The sequence below is a fragment of the Danio rerio genome, chromosome 20, assembly GCF_049306965.1.
Source record: "Danio rerio strain Tuebingen ecotype United States chromosome 20, GRCz12tu, whole genome shotgun sequence".
NCBI classification, from domain to species: Eukaryota; Metazoa; Chordata; class Actinopteri; order Cypriniformes; family Danionidae; genus Danio; species Danio rerio.
Genome location: NC_133195.1, coordinates 51,162,501 through 51,174,529, shown reverse-complemented (window position 1 = coordinate 51,174,529; position 12,029 = coordinate 51,162,501). Strand labels below are relative to the sequence as shown.

The following is a 12,029-nucleotide window of genomic DNA, read 5'->3' as shown; positions in this document are numbered from 1 at the left end:
CAACCTGAACCATTGACGGCAAGATGGATCCATGCTTTCATGTTGTTGACGCCGAATTCTTACCCTACCGTCAGAATGTTGCAGCAGAAAATGAGACTCATCAAAGAGGCAACGTTTTTCCAATCTTCTATTGTCCAATTTTGGTGAGCCTGGGTGAATTGTAGCCTCAGTTTCCTGTTCTTAGCTGACAGGAGCGGCACCCGGTGTGGTCTTCTGCTGCTGTAGCCCATCCGAGGCAAGGTTGGACGTGTTGTGTGTTCAGATATGCTCTTTTGCAGACCTCGGATGTAACAAGTGCTTATTTGAGTTACTGTTGCCTTTCTATCCGCTAGAACCAGTCTGGCCATTCTCCTCTGACATCAACAAGGCATTTGCGCGCACAGAACTGCCATTCTTAGTAAACCCTAGATTTGTTTGTGTGTGAAAGTCCCAGTAGATCAGCAGTTTCTGAAATACTCAGACCAGCCCGTCTGGCACCAACAACCATGCCACGTTCAAAGTCTCTTAAATCACCTCTCTTTCCTATTCTGATGCTCGGTTTTAACTGCAGCAGATCATCTTGACCATGTCTACATGCCTAAATGCATTGAGTTGCTGCCATGTGATTGGCTGATTAGAAATTTGCGTTTATGAGCAGTTGGACAGATGTACCTAATAAAGTGGCCAGTGAGTGTATATGTTTTTATATCTGTGTAAGCACTACATATTAATTCATTTTCATTCTTGCAATGATTTTTACTTTACATATAGTGAATTATGTGCTGGGTGTAAACAAAAAAACACATACACACACAGCAAATTTTAGGGGATGTTAGTTTAATGTAGCAGAAACATATGCAAACATACAAACTATGCTATACAAAAATACAACAAATAACTGCTCAAAAGTCCTTGTCCAGCTTGACTTGGAGATAATCTGAGGCACGCTGGTTAAAACAAAAACAATGTAGCTGCAACATTTAAAGGCTTTAACAGAAGTGATGTGATGTGTACCTGAATAAATAAACTACCACCATTCATTAAAAAAACGCTGTGTTGAGGAAAATTTAAATTTTACAGAGATGTTATATTGTTTGTTCGATTATTAAACTCAAAAAATATATACAGGCCAAATTAGTAAAGTGCTTTTAACCCAAAAATGATACAGTACATTAAAGTTACGTAAATAATGCACTTAGTGAGCAAATGAGATGTTACTTTTAATGTGAAGTGATACTGAGGTCATGAGGAGATTATAAAAGTGGTGAATCTTTTCACTTGTGGAACCTCTTGCTGGTGTTTTTAGCGTGATCAAGGAGAAGCTGGCAGGGACTGAACTGGTTACCATAAACCTCCTCAAAGCGCTTCATTTTCTGGATAAGTTTGTCTGCGCCGTAAGAATCCACAAAACGGAACGGACCTGAAATGGAGGAGAAAATGAAGTAGGTTGCTAGAGTTTACTTTGTATCTCCACAATTATCCTTAGGCACAATGTGGTGTGCCTCAAGGCTTGGTGCTAAGCCCGCATCGGTTACGATAAATCACTTTAATTACAAGGCGTGTGATATTCGTTTACCTCCCAAGCAAGGCGGGAATCCAAGTCCAAACACAGCTCCAATATCTCCCTGAATGGGGTCGGCCAGAATGCCTTCCTGTAGACACAGCACGGCCTCGTTCACAAATCGAGACACGAGTCTGTACTGAATATCCTCATCGCTGGAGCTAAATGCAAAACAAATGTATTAATATAGCACATTCCATAAATAATGGTAATTCAAAGAGCTTTACGTAAACAAGTGAAATAATAAATAAAAATAATTAAAAACAGACAAAACTCATTATCCCTCTCAAGGCAGGTGTTGCAGATTTGCAACAGTTAAAAAACAACTAGAATAATAACTAAAAAATAACTAACTTATTACTCCAGATACATATTTTATGAGTTTTTTTTATTCAGAAGTACCACTGCAGGACTTGTAATTTAATGTAATGTGTTTACACTGCAGGACTTGGTTGTCCATTAGCAACAAACAGTTTCCCCACTTGCACACCAGATGACATAAAAGGCAAAAACTGTTTCTTGGAGTACCACATGACAAAGTGACTTGGAAACATGACCTACTCAATGAGGATTTGACATATTGGATTTGGATCCCATGTTGTTTTTGTTGTTGTTCTGCCACTGAAAAGCAGTTTGTTACATTGTTTGAAAAGTTGTACATAAAAAGTTATTGTTCACATCATACTCAGTCGTCAGTGTCTAATTACCACACTGAGCAAATCTGCAACATCCCAGAACACCTTGCATGTGAAGGTCTCTCTCTAAAAAAAAAAAAGTCAGGATTCTATTGTACTGCTCCATATGATAATTTTCCCCAAATATCAGATTTTTTCTGTTTCTAAAACTTAATTTGAGCCTGAGAGGGTTAAAAATGTGTTAAAACATGTTTTAAAGGAATGAAATGAAAATAAAGAGGACAGAGAGAAATATGAAGGGTTTCTAGTTGCTATGATTTGTGGAGTTAATCATATAAACAGGCTTACACAGCAGGGGGCGCTGTTAGCTTGAAGCTCTTGAGAATTTCTTCAGCTTCTGAGTTCACTTTCTTTTCTTTTGACTTGGCTCCGTACACATAACAACCCTTTCCAGACTTGCGTCCTGAAGTGCAGATAAACAATCAAAATCAGCATTCAGATATTTCTTTATTGCATGTTATACTTTCTTTGTGTATTTTGTGAAATTTAAAATGAAAGTTCATTCATTGTTGTTAAAGGGTTAGTTCACCCCAAAAATGTCATTATTTACTCCCCCTCATGGGGCTAATAAACATACTAGAGTTTCTTTCATCAGTTGAACACAAAAGAAGATATTTTGAAGAATGCTGCCAGAATTCTTTAAAATTTCTTCTTTTGTGTTCAACTGAAGAAATAAACTCAAATGAGTTTTGAACAAGTGCAGGTTGAGTAAATAATGACAGATTTCCATTTTTGGGTGAACTAACCCTTTAATTACTCACCCTCATGCAATCCTTTAAAAATAAAAAGAAAACACTTTTTTCTTCAGTAGAAATGAATGTTTGTGGCTCATAAAAATAATATACTTATATATATTTATATTTATATAGCTTTTTCTTGACACTCAAAGCGCTTTACACATTTTTGGGGGGGATCTCCTCATCCACCACCAGTGTGCAGCATCCACCTGGATGATGCGATGGCAGCCATGCTGCGCCAGACAGCACACCACACACCAGCTGATTGGTGGAGAGGAGACAGAGTGATGAAGCCTGGGATTTTTAATGACCTCAGAGAGTCAAGACCTTAGTTTAACGTCTTACCCAAAAAAACGGCGCTCACTGACATCATAGTGCCCTTTTCATTATACTGGGGTGTTAGGACCCACATAGACCGCAGGTTGACAACCCTCTGCTGGTCTCACCAACACCACTTCCGGCAGCAACCTAGCTTTCCCATGTGATCTCCCATCCAGATACTGACCAGGCGCAGCCCTGCTTAGCTTCAGTGGGTGACCACTGACTTAACCTTTTCATAGGGGCATGAATGAAATGTCATAGGGGCAGAAATAGCCTGCTTGAGAATTTGTATCCTCCGTCATCTGTTTGCACGCATAATGTAAGAAATTAACTACAGTTGAACTTGTCACGAAAGTAAAAACAAAACGCCCCAAATGACATTTACTGCCATGATAAACTCGAACTGTTGTTGAGTGAAACACTGGTAGAAACTTGAATGCTGATGTAATGATGTTAAACATGTCAAACGGGAACTAAAGTAAACATTCATTCATTTTACTTCAGCTTAGTACCTGATTTATCAGGTGTCGTCACAGTGGAATGAACCGCCAACTATTCCAGCATATGTTTTACGCAGCGAATGCCCTTTCAGCCGCAACCCAGTACTGGGAAACACCCATACACTCTCATTCACACCCACATTAGCCCCTTTCACACAGTGATACCGGTAAATATCCGGAAAATTTCCGGAACGACTTTACCGGTATATTCAAAAAAGCGCTGTTCACACAGGCGAGGACGTTACGGAAATTTTCCGGAAAAGAGCATTCACACATCCATTCCAAAATACCGGTAAATTCTGACATCACTCACCACAAATGAGCTTTAAACGGCTGCGCTTGTATTTGTAAACATTTGACTAAATTACAGACTCTGTGGATGATCAATATTGTGAACAACTTTCGCAGGATAACTTTCGCATGTCGAGATGTTCATAATTGTGCAGGCGCTCATAGGCGCACGCAAAGCTTGAAGGTAAACAAACAACGGCTTATCATAAGCATCTCATCGATGATTATTTACACAGTTGACATTAAGAAGAACATATAAACGTGATCTGACTAACTTCTAGCAGCTAAATGTGTCTGGAAAAATATTCAAAGGCTTTTATCCTCACAAACCGCGCGGACGTAAATGCGTCTGACTGTTGTGATTGGCTAAAGCAGACGTCTCACGTCAGCACGTTCTAGACGTGCACGCGCTTATTACGGTAATCTTCCTTCTGCATTCACACAGCGCAGCATTCCGGCAAATTGCCGGTAATGTTACAACTTCTCTTTCCGGAAAATAGCCAGAACGAATTTACCGGTATTTTCAAAAAGGACCTGTTCACACATACAACCTTTACGGAAAATTGCCGGCAATTTTCCGGAAAGGTCTGTATGTGTGAAAGGGGCTATTCATACACTATGGCCAATTTAGTTTATTCAATTCAACTATAGCACATGTGTTTGGACTGTGGGGGAAACCGAATCACCCGGAGGAAACCCACATCAACACTGGGAGAACAGGCAAACTCCACACAGAAATGCCAACTGACCCAGCTGGGACTCAAACCAGCGACCTTCTTGCTGTGAGCAACTAAGCCACCGTGCTGCCGTCCTCATGCTGCCTCCAATTCAAATTAAGGCAAAACATTAGATTACTCATGTCCATGTAAAATAGTCAATGTTCTGTAATCCCAAACTGAGAATTTATGGAGATAAAGCTGCATGTGGTTAAGCTGATGTACCTTTGAACCCTTTTTGCACCATGGTCTTCAAGAAGTCAACATTTCCTCCTCCGAACCGCGCTCCAAAAGCCTTGCCAAGATCCTCTGCAACATGAGCCGCCACGTCAATACCGACCTCGTCAGCAAGTGTCGCTAAGCCCACAGGAAACCCGAATCCTGTTGTCAGGGAATCCAGTTTCTTGGGCCCGACTCCTTCCTGTCAGCCAAAGTGATGAGACAGGAAGATTAGAGTTGCCTCATATGATCAGAACAGTTTTGAAGAGACACAGAAAAACGGCTACAGGCCAGAAAGAGCACAAAAACAAAGGAATTCATAATTGCATGGTTACAATTTTTTTTTAGCAAAATATTTGCTACATAAAAATATAATAAATACTTCCTGTTACAAAATGTAACAAGACTACAAAGTGTAAACACTGCAGATACATCTTTTTTTTTTTTTTTTGAACTTTATTTTTAGACATTAAAACATTTTACAGAACAGAACATTCAGTGACAGCAGCGATTATTAAGAGAAAAAAAACGACAGTAGCCGCAGATGTAAATTAAAAAAAATTACAAAAAAAAAAAAAACATGCAATATTTTCAGTTTCAAAGGAACTAGAAATACTATGTCCTATTCAGATGCAACGTAACAGGTGCCCATCTTTGTTTAAAAATATCCAGCTTTAGTTGAAGTTGAGCAGTCATATACTCCATTCTATATATACAATCAAGTTTTTCTATCCACTGTACTATTGTTGGAGGGTGTGGCTTCATCCAATTTATTGTTATGGTCTTTCTTGCACTTAGTAAAAGTATATGTAGTATATATCTCTGGTTTTTATTATATATATATCCTGGGTTAGCCCTTCAAGCAAGAAAAACAGGGAAGTAAAAGGTAGATCTACCTGCATAATTTTCATTATCTCAATCTTTACCCCTTCCCAAAATGCAAGTATCTTCGGACATTCCCAAAATATATGTGCGCGATTACCCACATTTCCACAACCCCTCCAGCATTCCTCTGACTGTGGTTGGTTAGTATATTTTGAAAGGTGTTCTAAAAAACCTAATTTTTGTTTTCCAGTCAAACTCTTTCCAATTATGGCTGTTGATCCCCTTATGAGCTTCTGAACATATGTTTTCCCAAATATCATCCTCAAAAAAGTTCAGATTCCCATTTTTCTTTAATTTGAAGGGTGTTATCTCTAGAATCCAGAATTAGGCTATTATATATCTGTGATATGTGTCTTTTATGTAATCCTTTTTGTTTTTTATATTTATAAAATACTGTTCCACATTAGTTGGGACTTTTTTGAATATTTCCTTTTCTTTATGATTTGTAATATATCTTCTTAATTGTAAGTATCGAAAGAAATCGCTTGACGACAACATAAATTTGTCTTTAACATGATTGAACATGAATTATGTTAAGTAATAAAGAGTTTTATTACGTCTAAAATATTCAAATATACCAATAATAAACTCATAACACATAGAGAAAATACAGAATTAACATTTCCTTTAATTACACTTCTGTTTAATATTAGAATAAATATTGTTTACAGAATAAAAATAATTTTTACAGGGATGATTTTGGATTTTTATTTATTTAACTTCCTAATTCATGAAAATACTATTAACAGAGAAAATAATTATTTTATATAAAACAATACAAATGTACACTACATGACAAAGGTCTTGTCGTCGACCCCAGTTGTAAGAGCAGCAATTAATAACTTGACTTCTAGTTGATCTTTTGGAAAAGTGGCAGAAGGTCGATATTTCCAGCGAATCATCTGTTGAACTGCATCACAATCATCACAAATACTGCAGAAGACCTACTGGAACCAGCATGGCCCAAGATTCTTAGGGAAATCAGTCAAGTTTGGTGAAGGACAAATCATGGTTTGGGGTTACATTTAGTATGGGGGTGTGTGAGAGATCTGCAAAGTGGATGGCAACATCAACAGCCTGAGGTATTAAGACATTTGTGCTGCCTATTAAATTACCACAGGAGAGCAAACAGGAGAGGGTAAATTCTATAAATTTTTCTCTAAAACATTACCACAGGAGAGGGCTAATTCTCCAGCATGATAGCGCTTCTTCTCATACTTCAGCCTCCACATCAAAGTTCCTGAAAGCAAAGAAGGTTAAGGTGCTCCAGGATTGGCCAGCCCAGTTACCAGACATGAACATTCTTAAGCATGTCCGAGGTAAGATGAAGGAGGAGGCATTGAAGATTAAGAGTCCTGCAAGAACGCTTTCTTTGCCATTCCAGATGACTTTATTAATCAGTGATTTGAGTCATTGCAGAGATGTATGGATGCAGTCCTCCAAGCTCATGATGGAGTCAGACACAATATTCATTCTGTTTCCACTGCAGCATGACTTTATATTCTAAACTGGACATTACTTCTGTTAAGTGACAAGACTTTTGTCTAAGCAAAGTCAGACCGTACTATTCTAATTAAATCATTAAAAATCAAGGCATGATCATATTTTATTATGGTAAAATAAGTGTAATCTAGAGGCCTTTGCCTTCCATATAAGCCACTTCTGAAACCAAATAATCAACTAGAAGTCAAGTTATTATTTGTTGTTCCTAAAACTTGGATAGGTGACAAGACTTTTGTCAGGTAGTGTATAAACATTAGAGATCATAATTCAGGCAAGAATAACACCGTAAAGTTTGTTGTAAGAACTCCTGAAGTGGAGATTTCCTGCATGGCTCAGTGCAGGAGAAAAAAAACAATTTTGAGAAATAACCTTTCAAAATATGTATCATAATTTAAATCTCCATTTGCATGAATTGAAACAATTGAACACTTTAAAGTATATTGCAGATGTTTCCTTTAGGGCAGACTGAAAAATAAAAAACGCTTTACGAAAAGCGTAAAAGCCCAAAACATATGAATTTACCTGAAGAATTCGAACCGCTTCAGCTAACATGGGTGCCAGACAGCGAGTGGTGTAAAACCCTGGACCATCCTGTTGAAACACACACACACATGATCAGTAACTATAATGAACCGATAATACAAAGGTAGAGAAACAAAATGTGTTCGTACCCCCACTACTACGATGAGCTTCCCCTGTTTGAGTCCGATGGCCACGGCAGACGCGGTGGTGTCTTTGGAGGTTTTGTCGGTGGTGATGATTTCCAGCAGCTGCATTTTATCCACAGGAGAGAAATAATGCATCCCGATCACCTACATCCGTGAGGAAAAAAATTCATTTTAGGGCCGGATCAAACAAAATGTACTTTTTTGTAGGACAAATTTTTGAAACCTATTCCATTCTAACCTATACAATACAAAATTTACAGCGGGGCAGATAAGTATTGAACATATCATGTCTCCTAATGGGAATAATATTTCTAAAGAAGCTGTTGCCATGGAATTGTGAGACTTCAACAGAGTGTAAAATCTTAATGGTTCTGTGGGCCTCATCTATCAAATCTGATTTTTAATTTATGTTTTCGATTGGATTCAGATCAGGTGATTGGCTGGGCCATTCTACAGCTTGAGTTTCTTGTGTCCACCCTGGTTTCATCTTCATCCTCTTGCTAATGTAGATGTTGGACTGAAGCAGCTGATATTCATTTACACTGAGGAAGGGCAGAGGCTTGCTGAAGAATACTGAGAGATTTCAGCTGCTGTCTGGGCTTTCACTGCCTTTCTACACCTTCCTTTCTTCATGTGTTCAATCGTTTTTCCCTGTGTCATTTCATTTTATTACACAGAACTTCATTTGTAAACTAAATAGATTTGATAATGTGATTTCTTTGGTTGCCATCAACATTCGGTCAAGTCAAAGGCACCTTTAGAAATATGTTTTCTGAGAAAAATGGTCACATGTTCAATACTTATATTCCCTGCTGTAGATATATTCATTTAAAACAACTAAAGTTGACTAAAGTGCTGAAGACAGAGAAGAAAATAAAATATAAAACAAAACATTTAATAAGTAAAAGCAATAAAACAGTAATCAAGGAGTATTAAAAGCGAGAGAAAATAAATAGGTCTTTAAAACGGACTTAAACACAGAAATAGAGGGGGAAAGTCTAATGTGAATTGTAGTGTTCCTGAGTTTAGGACCAGCAACTGCACGTCGTCGTTTTAAAGCTGCTATAGCTAAACCTATTTTGAAACCTATTTGAAACTGTTCCAGTTTTTTTATTAAAAAAGCTTGCAGCTACAATAATATGATTAACCATAATAACCACTATATAATTTATAAGGAAACTGCTAAATAGTTTTTTAAAAGAAGATGTGAGCTCATTTTGGAGGAACGGGGGATTGTCGGGAGCAAAAATATCTTCCATGATGATGATAAATAGACAATAACTGGCTGTGTTTTTGTCCAACCTTGATTATTATAACATTATTGTAAAATATATTATAGCAGATATTATGTCTCACACTCCTTTCTTATTTTTCTTAAATCCTGATAATTAAATATAACGGAAAACACTTCTAATTTTTAAAAAAGTTGTATTAAATAATTGTATATATCCAGTAGTCAATATTGGAAGTGGTTCAAAAAAGTTTTCCAAAAATAAAACAGGAATGAGTGTTACACATTTTTAGGACAACTTTGTTGAATGGATTTGATCCACTTCAAATGTTGACTACTGTGTGTGATAGATAGATAGAGTTGAAGTCAGAATTATTAGCCCCCCTGTTTATTTTTTTCCCCAAATTCTGTTTAACGAAGAGAAGATTTGTTTTCAACACATTTCTAAACATAATAGTTTTAATAACTCATTTTTAATAACTGATTTGTTTTATCTTTGCTTTGATGACAGTAAATATTATTTGACTAGATATTCTTCTAGATATTCTTTAAAGGCTTAACTAGGTTATTTAGGTCAACTAGGCAGGTTAGGGTAATTAGGCAAGTTATCATATAACGATGGTTTGTTCTGTAGACTATCGAATATAAATATAGCTTAAAGGGGCTAATAATTTTGACCTTAAAATGTTTTTTTAAAAATTAAGAACTGCTTTTATTCTAGCTGAAATAAAACAAATAAGACTTTCTCCAGAAGAAAAAATATTATCAAACATACTGAGAAAATTTTCTGAATCTGTTAAATATAATTTGGGAAATATAAAAACAAAAACAAAAAAATTCAAAGTGGGGCTAATAATTCTGACTTTAACTGTGTACATATATATATATATATATATATATATATATATATATATATATATATATATATATATATATTAGGGGTGTAACGATACACCAAAGGCACGGTTCGGTTCGGTTCATGGTTTTGGAGCCACGGTTCGGTTCGGTACGGTTCGGTTTCTGTTTGCTGTGGGGTTAGGGTTGATGTCATGTTAACAGCAATGCTAAGAGAAAATTCACTTAATAAAAAGAACATCTTAACTTTTTCTTTATTAACTTTGTCATCGCATTTTTAGTACAGTCAGGATACCAACAACTAAAATTAAATAAATACCTCCAATATAGACTAGTCAGAAAAAAAACTATTCTCTTTAGTGCAGCCATCTTAACTAAGTAAACTAAAATTAAATAAATAACTGCAGTGTAGACTAGTGAAAGATCTTCTTCAAAAACACCATAATATCCACATTCTCCCATGAGAGGCTTGATCTCTGTGCAGACACAGACGCTCATTTTTGATTATATGGTTTCATTTAGATAGATAGGTTTCCGTTTAAATTAATAAAAAATATACATATAATGTGTTTGTAAAGTGTTTTTACATGACATATTCACCAGTAAAATACATTGCAGTTGTGTCAGAAACTAATGTTAGGGCTGTAGCCGGCTGTATGTTTGCCTCCCGATCTCTCTCTCTCTCCCGCTCCCTCTATGCCGGTCATTTCTGTAGGTCCGCCTTCATGACAGCTGCTGCCTGTCATTTCTGAAGGTCCGCCTTTTTGACAGCTGATTGGTCAGGAGACCGATCTATCATCATTTGGTGACGCAGCGCGGGAATGTGAAAAGCATGTCAGGAAGAGCGGGAGAGAGAGCGCTTTTTCCTTTGATCTCGTTTTTCGTGTATTATTCTGACATGATTATGATTTTCGTTGTTTTTGCTTAACTTTCGTTTGGGCAAAATTATTTTGCATTACTTTTGCCCACTTTAAGTAATTTTGTGAGGTTTGTACATTTTTATTTCAATTGATTTGTATATTATTTTTTGGATCCGCTCCTTCCCGACAATATAGGCTGTTCACTCTTAGTGTAAGGTGAATAGGGAAAATGTCATACGATTTCCATTTTGCAAACACGTAGAAAATGTATTGCTAAAGACATCAGGTAAGAGGTGAAGGTCATCTTTGTTTATTTTATTCAGTATAGGGAAGAATGCGGCGCTCGGCGCTGAAGACCTTTTTTTTCTTTTCATCAGTTTTAGCGAGGTAAGAGGGGTTATTCATGAGTTAGAATTGTTTTATTATATTTATTTCTTTTGTTTGTCTTCACTATCACCCCCTTGCTCGAGTTTAACTAATTTTTGTTTGATACTTTTGTTTGAATTTGCTACTTTATTATATTATTTTTATTAGTGTAAATATTTCTCTTTTTTTGTATATTTGGGCATTATTCTGGTTTCACTTTTGTACATTAAATCACTTTTGTTGGCAGTTTGTTGCTTACACCCTAACATTGTGAAATTACCACACCTTTAAAATGTTTTTCCTTACAAGTAAGTTTCGTGAAACAGTTAAGACAGACAGGCAGGCGCTTTGTCTACGACACGAATTCTATTCCTGTACTCAACTGGAAAACCAAAATGTTTCCACACAGATGACTTAAATGTGTCTGGGGGATCTGCAATCTCAGTACTATGTAAAGCAGCCATCCTGCGTCCAGTAGTAACAAGTGTGATGCTCACTCAAGTCACATGACATGACATGCACTAAAATACTAACTTTAGAATATAATATTTAGAACAAAACCTCATCATTACTAAAACAATTTAATTAAATGTGATAATAAAGATGTGTTTAAATTGGTTCAATTAGTTAGAGACAAGTGAC

At 36.6% G+C, this 12,029-nt stretch overlaps 1 protein-coding gene across 3 annotated transcripts in view; it reads right to left on the bottom strand.

The window, feature by feature from the left end:
* Positions 1 to 799: 799 nt before the first annotated feature.
* hadhaa (hydroxyacyl-CoA dehydrogenase trifunctional multienzyme complex subunit alpha a) overlaps positions 800 to 12,029 on the bottom strand; it is a 33,520-nt gene continuing 22,290 nt past the window's right edge. For 2 of the 3 annotated variants that reach the window (NM_001105276.1, XM_073932479.1), the window contains 6 exon segments: positions 800 to 1,399; positions 1,556 to 1,701; positions 2,524 to 2,638; positions 5,026 to 5,221; positions 7,930 to 7,998; positions 8,079 to 8,219. In NM_001105276.1, coding sequence (NP_001098746.1) covers positions 1,254 to 1,399; positions 1,556 to 1,701; positions 2,524 to 2,638; positions 5,026 to 5,221; positions 7,930 to 7,998; positions 8,079 to 8,219 — 813 coding nt within the window. In that variant the 3' untranslated portion in view covers positions 800 to 1,253. 3 annotated transcript variants of the gene reach the window in all.